Raw genomic sequence first — 18870 nt, forward strand, 5'->3', positions numbered from 1 at the left:
ATGAAAATGTCTTCAAATATACAATAATCGACTTTGAGTTCAGAAAATTCTTAAGCCTTTACCTAATTAACTGCGTGTTGCGTGTGCGTTCAAAAATACAAAAACAAAAAACATGTATTTCAAATTGAAAACAAATACAAATACATGTATTTTGTTTATTACACTAATTATCAATAGGTGTGTTCGTTTACTCGATAATTTGTACAAGCCCAGTAATGCTAAGGCCGCCATCAGACCATCTGCTTTTTCACATGTATGTATGTAGTCACTTTGGGTATACTAATATACAGAACAGCTGATCCCATACATGTGAAAAAGCAGATGGTCTGATGGCGGCCTAAGTTTACATTTACGAAATCCACTCGATTTCAACTGTCAAATCCATAGCTCAAACGTCAAATGAAATCTCATATTGATTTCATTTGACGTTTAACCTATGGATTTGACAGTTGAAATCGAGTGGATTTCGTAAATGTAAACTTAGCATAACTTCTTGCAAACGACTAAAGGCCTACGTACATAAGCTGCCTCGCCTTGTTGCCTTGCTTGCTTCTGATAAAAGAATAAAAAAGAAAAGGGCAACCCAGTTCGAAATTTGTTCGGACTCCTTTATTCTTTTATTTGTATTATGTCAGAAATGAAGCAGGAAAGCAACCCAGCAAAATTTTATGGAAGTGGTTCCATGAGATGCCATGATTTCACTGGATCTTTTGCATTGGTTCAAATGAAGTCGTGAAAGATCCGATCTTTTCATCAGCATTTGAATCCATTCGAAGGAAGTGGTGAAAGATCCGATCGTTTCATCAGCATTTGAACCAATTCAAAGGAAGTCGTGGCAGATCCGATCTTTTCCTTAGCATTTGAACCCATTCCATCGATCCAATAGAGATGAATTTTGTGTTTTTATTTTTACACATGTTTATATTCTTTTATTTATCTAAATATGTACGTTTAAAGCAATGTAAGATTTATTATGCTAGGAAGTCCCAATCATTGAGCTAAAAGTAGAGTCGGACTGCACTCTTTGGTATTAGTCGTGTTCCTTTACGTGCCTGAGGTTACCAGTTTTTACCCGCAAAGTGTTTCCTTACTTTTAAAAGCATACAATTTATATGAGAGCAGTTCACCACTTTTACGATTTTTGCAACAATTACAATTCTTAAAAGTAAAGGAACAGAGCAATTATAAGCGTTTCCTTGCCTGCTCTAGAGAACCCCTGCTCAACAAGTCGATTTGTAGATCCCTATAAAACAACAAACATTTCCAAAACGTTGTAAAATAAAATTCACGAAATAGTAATCTGCAGTTGGAGTCAATGTCGAAATCTGCACTGCACTGGTGGGAAGTAAAATCCTTTTATAAGATGAATCAAAACCTGTTGCGGAGGAAGCAAATTTTGTTGCGTGCAGCGGCGGTGTTTAGACTGCAACAGCTGGGACGGCCGGAAGTCAAGTTTCTCACTTAAATTTACAACCTGTCGCTTGCCAAACACATCGTTCCCGAAGTCGAAGTCTGGAAAATAGGCCAGCTACTGAAGCCCGAAAAGGATCAAGCAAAGGTGAATCTTACAAACCGATTTCGCTTTGTCGCCCGTAGTAAGGACCCTTGTGGCTATAGTTCTTCCAGCATCAGAAATAACTTTCCAGTTGCCGATCAATAGCATAGGATCCGTAAGCAGCACAACAACTGCGCTGAAGGCCATCTCCATATTAGCAGAGGGCAAGTACTGATGACCCCGGGGAAAACATCTGGCCAGCATACAGCCCAGGCCCCCACGACACACTGCTCCGTTTCTATTGCCCTACCAATCCTGCTAAGAAACTTAAGTTTGCAGCTTTGTGGTTACAAACCATATAAATAGTGAAATAGCCACATTCTTACGACTGATAGACCCAGAGTCGGATTAAGCAGAAAAATGAGAATACAAACATATTGTTACGGAATTAGATTTAACTAATCTCCGTGTAGACGTTGTTTTATTCCCCGATACGATTTGTACCAAATAAAACAGGGTTCGTTTTAGATTACGTTTCTACAATGCTTTATTTACTTTATTACACTTATTCAGAACCGACTTTGATTACAAAGCACACAGCAAGTCTCTAGTTAGCACGCAGCTCTTATTTAACCGATCTGTTCAGTTCAACGCTTAAAACACAACTCACTCGTCATTGCCAGTTCCCCTGTATTTATACCCCAAAGTCTCCCTGTTCTAGAGTCCTCTAGAACACATATGGCAACACCTCGAATCTGTGCAGCGAACACACAGACGCACATTCGCACTAAGCGAACAACCATACTCACATACATACATGGGGGGAATACAATTGGACGACAAGCACAGTAATGACGTAACTACAACAACAAACAGATGCAAGAAATAAAGAAGTGACAAACTAAACAATAATTACATGACTATGGCAAAACAAAATAAAAGCACATTAATGACAGGTAAAGTAACATCTAGAATAATGAAGAGAGTTCTACATGGTAGTTGTTGTTGCTTAAATAAAGTAACTGCGTAATAAAAACTTTACGTTACAATTCAAATGTTTAAATTAACGGAAATTAAACTAAACTAACTTAAACCTATCAGTTACATTCGTAACAATATTAACTACTGTTACAACAACGAGAACAAACTGCAATTATAGATGTAAACTTTATTATCTTCTTATATATAAAAGACAATGTGTGTATGTTAGTATGTTTGTGTGTTTGTATGTTCCGTATAGACTCAAAAACGGCTGAACCGATTTTCTTGAAAATTTCAGAGAATGTACAGGGAACACCGGTGGTGAAAATAGGCTATATATTTTTTTGCATTTCGGAGGAGGCGGGGTACCTCCCCTATGCCCCATTTTTTAAAAAAAGCTATTTTAGCAAAACTGACGAACGTATCGGAGAGAAAATTAATTTGCGAGACAACGGTTGTTGTTTCTCTGATCCTAGGTACTAATTTGGGGCCTAAAGACCCGACCACGCCCACTTTTTTAAATAGCTTATATATCAAAAACTGCTTTACCGATTTTCTTGAAATTTTCAGAGAATCTACGGGGAGGACCCGTGGTGAAATTAGGGTATATATTTTGTTGAATTTCGGAGGGGGCGGGGTACCTCACCTATGCCCTATTTTTAAAAACTCTATTTTTACAAAATTGATGAACGTATCGGAGAGAAAATTAATTTGCGAGACAATGGTTGTTGTCTAAGTACTGATTTGGGGCCTAAAGACCCGACCCCGCCCACTTTTTTAAATAGCTTATATATCAAAAATTGCTTAAACGATTTTCTTGAAAATGTCACAGAATCTACTGGGAGGACCCGTGGTGAAAATAGATGATATATTTTGTTGAACCCTGGGGCGGGAACCTCCCCCATGCCCTATTTCTTTGAAAACGATATTTTAACAAAACTGAAGAACTTATCGGTGAGAAAAATAATTTGGGGACAATGGTGGTTGTGTCTCCGACCCTATGTACTCATTTGGAACCAGACCACGCCCACTTTTTAAATATCTTATATATCCAAAACTACTAAACCGATTTTCTTGAAAATTTCAGATAATGGATAGTGATGACCCCTGGTGAAAATAGGCTATATATTTTGTTGAATTTCTGCGAGGGCGGAGTACCTCCACTTTGCCCTATTTTATTAAAACTCTGTCTTGGCGACAAAACTTACTAACGTATGGTTCAGAAAATAAATTTGCGAGACAACGGTGGTTGAATCTCAGACCCTAGGTACTTATTTAGGGCTTAAATACCCGACCTTACCCATTTTGTTAAGTATGTTATATCTCTGAAAGTACTGAGCCCATTTTCTTTAAAATTTCCGAGAATGTACAGCGATGGCCCACCAAGAACACCCTTCACCACGGGTGTTTTGAATTGATTTTTTTTTTTTGAATCGGAGGGGACGGGGTACCTCCCCCATGCCCTTCATATTTTAAAACACTTTTAGCACGCCCATTTTTTAAATACGTTATATCTCCAAAACTTCTGAACCGATTTCCAATTAATTTTCAGATGATGTACAGGGTTGGCCACTGGCGGAAATAGGCTACATAAACTTACCAACGTGTCCGTTTTCCCAACCCGTGTTACATATTTTAGCATTAAGACCCGATCACTCCCAATTTCTGAAATATGTTACAAATCAATGGAAATACCAGATGTTATGCATAACGAAGCTTTGATCTTATTGGAAAGCAAGTCTTTATATTAGAAGGCAACATATCGATAGCTATAGCTTTATCAGGTATACATTATAAGAAGGTACAAAGACGACACAGTCGACCCTCATGTTTCCACTGGACATTCTTTTGATTGAGTTGAACACGTGCAATATTAAATAGAAGTTATCATCTGGAACAAATGTACGATGGCACATAAAAATTCCCAAAAAGCTTTAGAACGATTCTTGAAGGATTTAAGAGCAATTCACGTTTAGATTTCAGACAAACACTTTCAGTTATACTATTCCAGCAGATGAAATAAATGCATGCCTCAAGTCATCAGGTGACATACCGCCAAAATTTCATATAGACGCCAACATTTCCGAAGATGTTTTATTTATAGTCACTTGCAGTTCCCGACTAATTTACTTAAGAAAAGGTAACATAAAACTGTTTCAAGGGCCAGCAAGGCGGACCGGGCCGGCTAGTGATAAATAAATTATAGTTATTTCATTAATTCCTTTGAATTCAAAAAATAAAAAAAATGAAAATCATTTTTCAATACAGCATTTTCCATTTTCCGAACAAGACGTGAAAATTACATGCCAAAGGGTTGGTGAAAATGACATGACAAAGATTAGTGAAAATGCTATTCTTGGGAATTGGTTAAGATGGCATGCCAAAGGATTGGTATTGATGCCATGCCAAAGGATTGTTGAAGATGCCATTCCATCGAGTTAGTAAAGATGACATGCTTAGGATCTGAAAATGAATTGCATCTTTTGGGGGTCACGCTCTTGTAAAAAGAATGAGTGAAGATGCTGAAAAAATGACATTCCATTTCACTTGCACCCATTCTTGAATAGCATCTTTGGCATCGAACATTTTGCTGGGAAGACAATCAGGCAAGGCAGCTTATGTACGCAGGCCTTACTAGGCGTTTACCCAAGACAGTCTGTCTGAAAATACAACTCTGATTTACTAACACATACATACATTTGTCGGCTGTCTCCCAGCTGTCCATCATCTTTTCACAGACAAACGGGTTAACAATTTTTTGACATTTTTGTAAAAATAAGTGATATAACAATTGAAATGTGTTGAAAACAAAAGAACACGAACAAAACCAAAACTAGAGAAAGGAAAACAAATAGAAATCAACGATGTTCATTCATACTTTTACAACTGTTTTTGCAGTCGTCTGGACTCCTACGTCACACAGGCAAGTTTAGGGGTTTTGACAATCAATACATGTACTCAACAGTCCTGTCATGTGTAAACGCAGGGTCAAGGTCTTTTGCATTGTACTGTAGAATGCACACATTACAATATTGGGGACTTCCTCGCGCCATTTACTTTTTGCGTCCTCGCCAGCAAAAATTCAGTGAAAGCACTTCTCCACATTGTCTGTGCGGGCAGATATGGAATGTTAATAGGTGTGTACGATAACTTTCCCAGCAATAATTACTCAGTCAGTTCCAGCAACCTCTCTCAGTGAATTTTACTCTCCTAATCAAGAAAAATTGCAGAAAGTTATCGAACAGCATTTTGCAAAAACTTGCAAGAAAGTCAGCTGTTTCCGAAAATGTATGAAATTTGTTTTTGTTTCTTTTGATATTTTAAACCAAACGGAACAAATACATAATTTTTAAAATTGCAGTTTACTTATGGTCTGTTCCAGAACTGCAAGAATCTACTAATTTTTACTATTTTTTCCGATAACATAAAGGAAAAAATGTTATCGTAGTAAAAAATAGTAGCTTCTTGCAGGTTCTGGAACAGAGCATTATTTAATGCTTTAATCCTATCCACAACGTTTTAGAATCTAAAAAAATGTGCAATTGTGAAATTTTCTTGGTCAAAAATGTTAACATTTCGAGTTGTTTACATTGAACAGATGATTAAAAGTCAGCTGATCAGACTTGCAAATTTTTGCGGGACAAATTTTCCCAGCAAAAATTTGCAAGTTCTCAGTCACAAAACTCTCCAAAAATCTTTCCAAACTCGCTCTCTTTTGCTGAATAATTTTGTTATCGTACAGCATTCAGTAAAAATTTGTACGAATTTGTACAAATTATTGGGTTATCGTACACACCTAATTTTGACTCGAACAACGAAAAGAGAACGAATAAAGTGCCGAATCCATGGTGCGTCATTCTTTGGAAATGGAAATTAAAACAAAATGGTAGAAACCTTCAATTGTGAAATTTAATCTTTTCCGCCAACTTCTTGTTTATGAAATCAGCTGACTTCTTGCAAGTTTTTGCAAATTGCTGTTCTATAACAATCTGCAAATTTTTTGCTTCGAGAGAGTAAAATTGATGGAGAGAGGTTACTTACTTACTTACTTACTTAGCTGGCCCATTACAGAACATTTGTTCTATAGGCCGAACTAAGAAGAGATCTCCATTCCTCTCTATTTGTTGCTTTGCTCTCTGGAATACCGCGCCTTGTCATCTCATCATCCACTTGTTTGCGCCATCTATTCCTTGGCCTGCCAATTCTGCGTGCACCGCCATGTGGCATGTATTCATACGCCTTTTTAGTGGGTTCATCATCGCTCATTCTTTTGATATGGCCTAGCCAACGCAATCGCTGCATCTCGATACGTTTAACAATATTGATGTCGTTGTATAGCAGATACAGCTCGTGGTTCATGCGACGTCGATATTCACCGTCAACGCAGATTGGTCCGTAGATCTTTCGAAGAATTTTTCTCTCAAACACACCAAGCACTGCCATGTCTGCTTGCGCAAGTACCCAGGCTTCGGAGCCATACATCAGCACGGGTAGTATCAGTGTTTTGTAGAGCGTTATTTTTGTTTGACGAGATGTGGCTTTGTTTTTAAACTGCTTACTTAATCCAAAGTAGCATCTGTTGGCCAATACAATTCTTCTTTTTATTTCACAACTGATGTCGTTTGTTGTGTTGACGGAGTTGCCGAGGTAGACGAAGTCTTTTACTACCTCAATATTATAGGAACCAACTTCCACAGTCGGTCCGAGCTCAATGGACGCATTGCGCGTCGACACCATCAACTTGGTCTTCTCACCGTTTACCGCCAGACCCACTTTAGCAGATTCTCCTTCGACTTTTATAAAGGTATCAGTTACTTCTTTTACTGATCGACCCATGATGTCTATATCATCAGCATAAGCAAGTAACATGTGACTATTGGTGTAGATTGTGCCACTTCTTTTGACGTTTGCCTCTCGTATAACCTTTTCTAGCAGGATGTTGAAGAGGTCACACGAAAGGCTGTCTCCTTGTCTGAAACCTCTTTTGGTACCAAACTCTTCGGAGAGGTTCTTTCCTATTTTAACCGAGGACCTCGTGTCAGTTAAAGTCATTTTACAAAGCCGGATGAGCTTTGCGGGAATACCAAATTCAGACATGGCTTGGAATACCTTTGAGCGCAGCGGACTGTCGAAGGCTGCTTTATAATCGACAAAAAGGTGGTAGGTGTCGATCTGCATCTCTTGGGTCTTCTCCAGGATTTGCCGCAGGGTAAATATCTGGTCAATGGTGGACTTGCCAGGTCTAAAGCCGCATTGGTATGGTCCAATAATCTCGTTGACCATTGGCTTTAGTCGTTCGCACAATATCCCTGACACGATCTTGTAGGCAATAGGGAGTAGACTTATGCCCCTATAGTTAGAGCATACAGTCTTATCTCCCTTCTTGTGGACGGGGCACAGGATACTCAGGTTCCAATCGTCGGGTACTCGTTCTTCCTGCCAGATGGTGCTAACTAGCTGATGAATACACCTTATCAGCGTGTCGCCTCCGGTTTTGAACAGCTCGGCTGGTAAGCCATCGGCCCCTGCTGCCTTATTATTCTTCAGCCGATTTATTGCTGTCTTTACCTCATCTTGGCTGGGCGGTATACATTCAATACCATCTTCTGGGATTGGGACTGTGGTATCTTCGTCGTCTTCGCTGCTATTGGATACCAACAGATTTGAAAAATGTTCTTTCCATATCCTGAGTACACTATCTGTATCAGTTACCAAATTACCTTGCTGGTCTCTACAGGAGGATGTGCCTGTACCAAAGCCATCAGTTTGATGCTTGACTCTTTGGTAGAATTTTCGGACTTCATTCTGGCTCCTGTACATCTCGATTTTTTCACACTCCCGCTTTTCCATCTCTCTCTTTTTCCTGCGGAAAAGACGTTTCTCCTCTCTCCTTTTCTCCCTGTATCTCTCTCGTGCGCTACGCGTTGCTACGGATTGTAAAGTAGCCTTATATGCCGCATTTTTCTCTTCGGTGGCAGCACGACACTCCTCATCATACCATGGATTCCTTGGTGGAGGTCTCTGGTATCCAAGTATGGATTTTGCGGCTGTTTGCATGGAGTGGGCAATGCTTTGCCATTGCGCTGATATGTTATCGGGATGAGGAGGGCTTTGATTAAGCAATTGGGCTAGTTGAGTGGAATATGCTGTGGCTATCTGTTGTGATTGCAGCTTACCGATGTCTAACTTTCGTGTTGTGTCTGTTCGTACTTTGTTTGCTACGTTTAAGCGGGTGCGTACCTTTGCTGCAACAAGGTAGTGGTCCGAATCAATGTTTGCGCCTCGGAACGATCGTACATCCAACACGCTCGATGAATGTCTTCCATCTATCACAACATGATCAATTTGGTTTCTTGTTTTCTGATCTGGAGACAGCCAGGTGCCCTTATGAATATCGAGATGATTAAATCTGGTACTGCTAACTACCATGTTTTTTGCAGCTGCAAAGTCTATCAGTCTCATACCATTGTCAGATGTTTCACTGTGGAGACTGAATTTCCCGACTGTTGGGCCAAAGATATTCTCCTTTCCAATTTTGGCATTAAAATCGCCTAGAATGATTTTAATGTCATGGGCAGGGCAACGGTCATATGTTTCTTCTAAGCGCTCGTAAAATATATCTTTGGTCTGTTCATCCTTTTCTTCAGTGGGAGCATGAGCGCAAATAAAGCTGATGTTGAAGAATTTAGCTTTTATTCGAATTGCAGCAAGTCTTTCATTCACTGGAGTGAAGCTGGATACAAGATGTTTTAGTCTCCGACTAACTACGAATCCACAACCAAACTCATGCTTTACGTCATGGCAGCTATAATACAGTGCGTCACCTTTAGGTGTTGTTGTGACGCCTTTCCCAATCCATCGTATTTCCTGTATGGCAGTAATATCGGTCTTGTACTTTTCAAGTACGTCTGCCAATGCGAAGACTGCACCTTCTCTATAAAGAGTGCGAACATTCCAGGTGCAGATTCGCAGATCATGGTCCTTAAAACGTTTGCGGGGTTCGTCAACTTTAGAGGGGTTTGTTTTTCTTTTCTTTCGTTTTTTCATAGTAGGCTGTTTTTTCTAGGGGAGGGTTACTAACCCGACGCCCAAACCCAAGTTTTTAACGTTCTTATGGGTGAACGCGCGGCACATGTTAGCTCACTACCTTTAACGGGTGTTAAAGGCAGTTCCCCAGGTGACACCACGGGGAGGTCAGTGTCCACTTGGGATGAAAGAGGGACCAAGATAAATCCTGGGCTTTGCCATGTTAAAACCGGTCAGGACCGTTCCTTGGTATCTTCCATCCCCTACGGAGAGAGGTTACTGACAAGATCTATTTATAAGGTCACGTAAGTAGCACAACAACAACTCTATTTTGGCCGAAAATTCTTCAATATGTCAAAATGTTTGCTTACGTTTTCATACAAATGATTCACAATAACAAAAAAATTGACAGATTGAAACCAATCAGCTGGTCGTTTTACGCCACCTTATAATTTCATCATGGTTACTGAGAACTTGCTGAGTACTTGCAAGTACTTTTCACTTGCACAAACTTTTACAAAATGCTGTTCGATAACAAACTTGTAAAGTAAAAGAGAGCGAATTTGGAGACAATTTTGAGAGAATTTTGGAGAGTTTTTTTACAAGTGTTTGCAAGGAACATTTTTCTTGAAAGAATATGCAAGTTTGATCAGCTGATTTAAATTCGAATGCTTTATGGCGGACTTCTTGACAAAAACATAAACAAACGTTTGGTTATTAAAATAAATTGAAATAAAAAAGGGAAAAAATATTAAATAAATTTTGAAAAGTGAAATAAAATAAATAAAATTTTGTAATTGAAATAAATTATTTTGTAGTTTGTGGTGACTATTTTTTTATTTATTTTATTTAATCTTTTCCGCCAACTTCTTCATCTTGTCTATCAAATCAGCTGACTTCTTGCAAGTGTTGGAAAATTGCTGTTCGATAATAATCTGCAAATTTTTTGCTTCGAGAGAGTAAAATTAGTGGAGAGGTTACTGAGAACTTGCAAGTACTTTTCACTTGCGAAGTTATCGTACGGACCTACTGAGAACTTGCTGAGTGCTTGCAAGCACTTTTCACTTGCGAAGTTATCGTACACACATGGCACAATTACCCAGGTAGTGGCATCGTAAAATTTTGAATATGTTATGTCAAAACCTTCTTTATGTTGTTGGGGAAATTACAACAAAAATAATTGTTTTATAAAGGGATTTGACTTTTCATATTCGATCAGCTGGTGTGATACCACTACCTGGTAGTTCTGCCATGCGTACACACCTATTGCTTTGACATGTTTGTCTCTCTTTAATTTTGAAAAAAAGAAACATGATAAAAATCTATTGAAAATTACAAATTATTTAGGATTTAGGGAAAATATGAATGAAAAGTGTGTAATTAAATATAGAAGATAAATTTGAAGTAAAGTCTATAGTTTTTCCTGTTCATTTAATGTATTTTTGGTTCAAACTTTCGTGAAAACAAGGAAACAAAAAGGAAGGAAAATTTGTTTATGTTTTTTAATTACGAAAGGTGTCGTGGAAATGGGTTAATTCGTGCACGTACAACGTAGTTGAAACGCTCGTGGGAATATGCTATTACCGTCAGTATAACTAGGCGTTTCTGTCTGGTGTAAATACAACTCTGATTTACCAAAACATACATTTTTCGGCTGTCTTCCAGCTGCCCATCATTTTTTCACAGATGCTCTGTTCCAGAACCTGCAAGAAGCTACTATTTTTATTTGTGAAAAAGGTTTGTATTTTTGCTATTGTCTTGCCAATACTGGCATTTGTAAACGCAGGGTTAGAACTGTTTTTGAAGTTGTCTGGACTAGAGCTGGCAAAAAATCGATGGCACTATCGATAATATCGATTATTATTTAAAAATTCAATATCTATAGATAGTTTTGCCCATCGATATTATCGGAATAAAAACCCCTAAGCATAATTTCATGAAAATCATTGACATTTCCGCCATTTTCATCTCCAAATTAATGGCGATGACAACTTAACGATAATATCGATAGCAATCGATATTTTAAAACATTATAGCTGTGTTCCAGAACTAAAAAGTTTTTACAATTTTTACGACTTTTACACATTTTACTCCAGAAACCGTTCCCGTACACAAAAAAGTTGTAAAATGTTCACTTCTCTTTAAACAAAAATGACGCTCTCTTTAAAAACTTTTTACACGACAAATTTGGGCGAGTAAAAAAATAGTAACATGGTTGCCGGCGTCTGATTGGCTGGTACGCCGACTTTGACATTTGTTCCAGTTTTTTTGACGTATTTTCCATGGTTCCGTTCCCGAACTATTTCAAAAAACTTGTGTGTGACAACAAATTTTTTGCAGTTCTCTCTTTTACGTGTTTTACTATTAAAAAGTACGGGAACGAAGCTTATATCTAGTCTGGACGCCTACGTCACACAGGAAAGTTTTCGGGTTTTAACAATCAATACATGTGCTCAACTGTCCTGTCATGTGTAAACGCAGGGTAAACAAGGCATTATCAAACAATGTTATCGACTACATAGCTCGTTATCGATTCTTGTCTAAAAGTCCATCTTTAAATCCCTATCATAAAAAACGTGTCCGTTGTTTTGGACATCGTTTTTTATTTTTCTTAGGAAATTTTAACAATTTTAAAAATTTAAACCTTTGAAAAAGTAGAAAATCAAAGAAAATATGGTGCGGCACAACAATCAGTTGCCGGATAATTTGCCGCAACTGCAGAATTTAATTAAACGCGATCCCGAATCATACAAGGATGAATTTCAACAACAGTATCGTCACTTTCTCAGCAGCTTGGAAGTGTTTGCCCTCAACCCTACAGAGGAAAATAAATCCTTAGATGAACTGGTTATGTTTATAGCTCAGGTATGTGATGGATATATTAAAATCCTTAAAAGATCTCACTTCCACTTTACTTTTCCATTTTACAGGTGGCTCAATGCTATCCGGAGGTTTGTCTACAGTTTCCACAACACTTGGTGGATCTCTTGAAAAATCATGCCACCACATTGGATCCAGCGATGCGTAACTGTTTTGTCAAGGCTTTGATATTGCTGCGCAATAAAAATCTCATACCAGCCTTGGATTTGTTGGAATTGTTTTTCCAATTGCTGCGTTGCCCGGACAAACACTTGAGGATTTTTTTACAGAATCACATCATCACCGACATAAAGAACATGAATGCCAAACATAAAGATATGAAACTGAATTCTAGCTTACAGAATTTCATGTACTCCATGCTAAAGGATGCTAATCCCAAGGCGGCAAAAATGTCGGTGGATATTATGATTGATCTGTATAAAAAGAATATCTGGAATGACGAGAAGACGGTAAATGTAATAGCCACTGTTGGTTGTTTTTCGAAGATTACCAAAGTATTGGTAGCGTCATTGAAGTTCTTTTTGGGACACGATGAAGAAGGAAAGGGTTCAGACGATTCGGACAGTGAAAATGAAGTCGACTTGAAAGGTGCTCTGCTGCAAAGTCGTGTAAACAAAAAGACCAAAAAACGTAAGAAGCAGTTGGAGCAGTTAAAGAAGCAAGCAGTCAAAGCCCAAAAGAAAAAGAAGAATGCACCTGCATTTAATTTTTCGGCCATACATTTGATACACAATCCCCAGGGCTTGGCAGAAGGACTTTTCAAGCAGTTACAGAACAACAATGAACGCTTCGAAGTAAAGCTTATGCACTTGGATGTTATATCTCGTCTTATTGGTATCCATGAATTGTTCCTGTTCTCCTACTATCCCTATATAACACGTTTCATTCAACCGCATCAAAGGCAGGTAACACGTATTTTGCAATTTGCTGCCCAAGCCTCCCATCCCTTGGTACCGGGTGATGTTATTGAACCTATACTCAAGACAATAGCAAATAATTTCATTACTGAACGCAACTCTTCAGATGTCATGGCTATTGGTTTAAATGCCACACGGGAAATATGCCAGAGATGTCCCCTGGCCATGGGTGAAGATTTATTGCGTGATTTAGCCATGTACAAGGCTTACAATGAAAAATCAGTCATGATGGCTGCACGTTCCTTGATTATGTTGTACAGAGAACAATTGCCAGCACTATTGCATAAAAAGGACAGAGGACGTTTAACTGAGGCCCAGGCTGAGAACAAGCCTAAGGCATATGGTCAGGTGGAAGTACATGAGACAATTCCAGGTGCCGAAGCGTTACTCAAGTCATCCAAAACCATCGATTTGGGTAGTGATGATGATGATACCGACTCAAATGATGGAGGATGGGTTGATGTAAGTCAAAGCGAAGGAGAAGATGTATCAGAAGACGAAGAAGTCGATGATGATGATGGTGAAGAAGACGACGAAGAATGTGATAGTGAAAACGACGAGGAGGATGACGATGAGGAGGAAGAGGAAGATTCTGAAGACGAAGAAGTGGAGGAAACCTCAGAAAAGAAAGAAAGCAATGACAAAGAAAGCAAAAAATCCAACGTGTCCCGCAAAAATTCAATATCATCGACCACATCAAAATCTTCGAAAAAATCGCAAAAATCCCAAGCCAAAATTTTGAGTGAAAAAGAGGCTGCCCAAGAATTGGCCCTTACGCGTATCTTTACCGATGAAGACTTTAAACGGATCAACACAGCCAATCTTAAGAAAACAGTTACCAATGCCCGTAAACGTCCCTTAGAAAAGGATCGTCAAGAATTTGTTAAACTCGATAACATTGAAATGATCTATAAGAAACGTAAACACGACAAGGAAAGTCGTTTGGAGACGGTTCGTAGTGGACGAACTGATCGAGAGAAATTTGGTTGGAAAGATGGTAGACAAAATGAAAATTGTTCCAAAACAAATCGTGAAAAACAGAAGCATAAGAACTTTGTTATGATGCGTTACAAGGCTCGCTCAAAGGTCAAGAAGAGTTTCCGTGACAAGCAGCAGGCAATGCGTAAACATTTGTTGCATATAAAGAAAATGAAGTAAAATGTGAAATAACTACGTTTTTAGAGATAATTGTAAAGGTCCATATACAATACCAGCTAATGTTGAAATAATTAGATATCTATTAATAGATATAATAGTTTAAATTTAAGCTATAAAGAAAATACAAAATGTTTGTATTTAAAATAAATATTTTTATATATTTATTTTACGTGGATCCTTTTTTTAATTTTAGAGATTTAAAAGGTGGGTATGGATTTTCTCATGATCCTTAAAGACAAATCAATTAAACGGGATCATATATTTGTAGGGATAACCCTTCGAAGGTCTTTTTTTAACATGATATCCCTCAGACACTCCGAATTAATCGATTAGTGTCAGATTGTAAATCTTGAGACCCTAGAAAGCTTTGTAGTTGTTCTTGTGCAAAATATTCCTTCCTCGACGTCGATAAATGTACGTTTTTCCTAAGATTTCTCAGGAAGTTAATAGATTCAGGGGATTTCTAGGCGCAAATTACATACATACATAAGGCTTTGAATTGTCTTGTAATATGGTCTGATACAATCCTTGGGCATCAATTGAATCAGAAATGAACAATTATACGAAACTTGTCGCCCCTATAGGGACGGTAATGATCATAGTACGAAAACGACGTTGCTTTTTTAGAACTGCTTACATTTTGATGCTTTGGGAGCAGGTTTGTAACAGAATATTTTACATTTCTGATTCAATTGATGCCCAAGGATTGTATCAGACGATATTACTATAATGATTTTATTATATTTAAGTTGAAACCCTAATGTAAAAATATAAAAAAAGAATGAAATCGCTATCATTAATTAAGTCTTAGCAATCTCAGTTTTAATGAAAGAAATTTAAGTGGATACTTTTGACTGTGATTCTCTGTATATTGAAACAACCCAACATACCAAATAAAAATAAAATGTAATAGGACTTGAGAATAATATTATAAAAATAGAAAATTCACAATCAATTTTTAATAATACTTGGAAAACTATTAAGGCCCGCGTACATAAGCTGCCTTGCCTGCTTACCTTGCTTACTTCTGATAAAAGAATAAAAAAGAAAAGGGCAACCCAGTTCGAAATTTCCTCGGCCTTCTTTAGTCCCAATTTACATTAGGCGAGTTTACTTGCGGCAATTGTCAGTTTGTAGTTGAGAGAGGGTGCTGAGAGGCAAAGGGTTACCATATGCCTCACCTCTCTCTCCTACAAAATGACAATTGCCGCAAGTAAACTCGCCTAATGTAAATTGGGACTTATTCTTCATGGTACAAATATTGTTCCATGTTATTCTTTTATTTTTATTATGTCAAAAATGAAACAGGAAAGCAAGGCAATCAGGGAGAGCAGCTTATGTACGCAGGCCTTTACGTGCACAAACTTTTCGTAAGCCTGCCTGAAAATTGTTTGTATAAACATTTTTGTTGATTGACATACAGTATGCAAAGTTCATATTCGTACACCCCTAAAAAATGAATAAAATAGTTATTAATTCCATATTTTATGTGCAAATATGAAATAATTGATGGGAATTACCATAACGAAAAAAGATTTAAGAATAACAAAACAAATTTTTAATTTATTCCGTCATTTAGGTATAGATGGCGCCTGCGTGGGTGGCAAAGTTCGTATTCGTACACCTATATATAAGCACTATAAATTTGGAATTTTTAAGGATTTTCAAAGCAAAATACCGCACATTTTTGTTCTTTTCTTCTTTTGGAATGCCTCTGCTATAGAAATATGTAAAATTAACGGTAATTTTATTAAAAATTTTGCATGAATAAAAAGTCGGACGAATATTTGAAATAATTAAGAAAAATGTGCTAGATATAGCTGTGTCTGATTACCCTAAAATTTGTAACAATTTGTACCAATTGTTGCTGGAAGTCGTCTGTTAACACAAAAAACCAGCAAAAGAGAGCGATTCGAGAGAGACATTTTGACAGTTCTTTCACTGAGAGCTTGCAAATTCTTGCTGGACAAATTTCTTCTAGCAAGCACTTGCAAGCTCTTCTTCTTCCTGAAAACAATCAATCAGCCGTTTTTAGTTTTTTGTTGATTTATGTTTGTGAACATTAAAAACAATTTTATTGTGGAAATAACATAGTCTAATTGTATTGTTTTATGGAGAACAAATTTCTAAAGTGGAAAAATACTTTTTTGTTTCATTTTCTTTTTTATTTTTAATAAAATACAACGTGTTTGCTTCCTTTGTTGGCCGGCAAATTGTTCTGTTTTGGCAAGTCAGCTGATTGCTTGCTGGTTTTTGCTGGGAAGGTGTCTGTTTACTTTTTACAATTTTCTAGCAAAAGAGAATAAAAACCCCTTACTCTCTGAGAAAGTTCTTGCTGGACAATTCTTGCTGGGAAAGTAACCAGACAGACTTTATGATTAACTATTGCAGTTTATTCCCGAATTTTGGACGAAAATAGCTAATAGCAGTCCTTCTGTACCAATATTCGAGGATTAATATGAAAATAAATGTTGTCAGCGTTTGGAAATGCAAAGAAACGTAATCCGGGCTTAGGTAAAGTAAACACATTTTTGGTTTTTACTTGGTGAAAATCGCACGTTTAGTTTTATATTTGACATTAAATGTATTGAAGTTTTAGAATACGGTTTCGAACCATGGTAGAACAAGAAAAGGTAGCAGCAATACCCAGCTGACTGAACTGGGTTGTAGTGTTAGTGTCAAATTCCATTCGACATTTTATGTATTTATTTCTATGTTCGATGTATATTAGAGATATATATTTTTGAAGAACAAATTTATTCATCAGAAAAAAAACTATTTCCCATAAAGACGGCTTCATATCATTGACATGTAACCTCCTCCAGGTCTGAACGACATGCCGCACACTAAAACATCGCTTATAGAGGCGGTACAACATTAGTTAATATGTGTGGTATTTTGTTAAACTTGAAAAGAATAAAGCCCTAATAAACATGTGCTTTTTTGTTTTCAAAAGCAAATGATTGAAACATCTTCTCTTTTTTCAATGAATTACCAGCGACCCGAAACATTTTTGCAAGTATTCTACTTTCTGCGAGAAATTATGCATTTAGTGGAATGATATGGAAACATTCAAATTGAAAATCTAACGAGTTTTCATTCATGTTTTCCAAAATATTCAATCAAATGTGAAAAAATATTAGTTTTTTAAATTCCAATAATTTATAGACATTTCCTTGTTTTGTTTACATTTACGTTGACACTAAGGTTTACAAACAAAAACAAATTCCTTTGTGGTTGTTGTTCGAGTTGTATTTGTTGTAGTATTAACTTTACCTTGTATTTGTTCTACCATGGTTTCGAACGCTATATTTAATTATAAAAACAGCAGAAATGAAAGGAAATTTTGCTTATTTGTGAATATTTAGTCGAATATAATTGAGATAATGTGCAAAAGTCACGAAAATATAGAAATAATCGATTTCGTGAAACACATAAGCCAGCCAAAACCACGAACTGGGGGGGGGGGGGGGGTAAGGTAGAGGAATCTCCTGAAAAATTATGGCTAAACCGCCCTTAATTTTCTTGAAATTGGTCACTGAGTCCTAAATGACTTTCAGAAGATTGAAAATATGCACTTACATTCCAAACAAATCGTAAGGATAAAGCCTTTCATGGCCTTGTAACACATCACACACCATCGGCTTACTTACATAACCAATAATCAAGTATAAATTTCGCCTTGATGTACCTTTAAAACTTGGTGAAAAGGAGTTAGTTTTGAATGTCTAAGCAGGAAAATCACAAAAAGTACAAAGGAGCTTCTAGGAGACATCTATTTATTAATGACTTATGATGTGTTACAAGGCCATGAAAGGCTTTATTTTTATTTTTAATCTTCTGAAAGTGATTTAGGGCTCGGTGATCGATCAATTTCAAGAAAATTAAGGGCGGTTTAGCCGTAATTTTTCAGGAGATACCTCTACCTTCCCTCCCAGTCCTTGGTTTGGCTGGCTTATTTGTTTCACGAAATCGATTATTTCTATATTTTCGTGACTTTTGCAAATTATTTCAAATATATTCGACTAATTTTTCAAAAATAAGCAAAAATTCCCTCTATTTCTGCCGTTTTTATAATGAAATATAAACAGTTTTCTCTTTTCTAAGATAGCGTTTTTCCTTAGCCCTAAATTTTAATAATTTGCTATGAAATATAATATTTTTGCATACAGGAACAAAGATTCTGTTCGCAATTATTGAAATTTATACTAATATTGCAGAAAAAGTTCGATATTTACCGGTTTTTTGTCAAAATATTTAACAAAAGTTACAAAAATCGAATATTTTTGACGCATAGAAAACAGGGTTAACAACGTGTTCTTTGTTTTTCTCACTTATAATAGGGTTGCCATGGATCCATGCTACATACATTTTTTAATAGCCACAGGACCAACATTTTTTTAAGTATTTGGT

At 37.0% G+C, this 18870-nt stretch overlaps 1 protein-coding gene across 1 annotated transcript; it reads left to right on the forward strand.

Moving 5' to 3' along the window:
* Nucleotides 1–12048: 12048 nt before the first annotated feature.
* On the forward strand, nucleotides 12049–14626 carry Mys45A (SDA1 domain containing protein Mys45A). The gene is made up of 2 exons (XM_073990757.1): nucleotides 12049–12367; nucleotides 12433–14626. Exons 1-2 carry the CDS (start codon nucleotides 12176–12178, stop codon nucleotides 14455–14457), a joined length of 2217 nt encoding a protein of 738 aa, XP_073846858.1. The 5' UTR covers nucleotides 12049–12175; the 3' UTR covers nucleotides 14458–14626.
* The last annotated feature ends 4244 nt before the right edge of the window (nucleotides 14627–18870 follow it).

The sequence above is a fragment of the Musca autumnalis genome, unplaced genomic scaffold (assembly GCF_047663935.1).
Source record: "Musca autumnalis isolate F117 unplaced genomic scaffold, ASM4766393v1 scaffold_5, whole genome shotgun sequence".
In the NCBI taxonomy this organism is placed as follows: Eukaryota; Metazoa; Arthropoda; class Insecta; order Diptera; family Muscidae; genus Musca; species Musca autumnalis.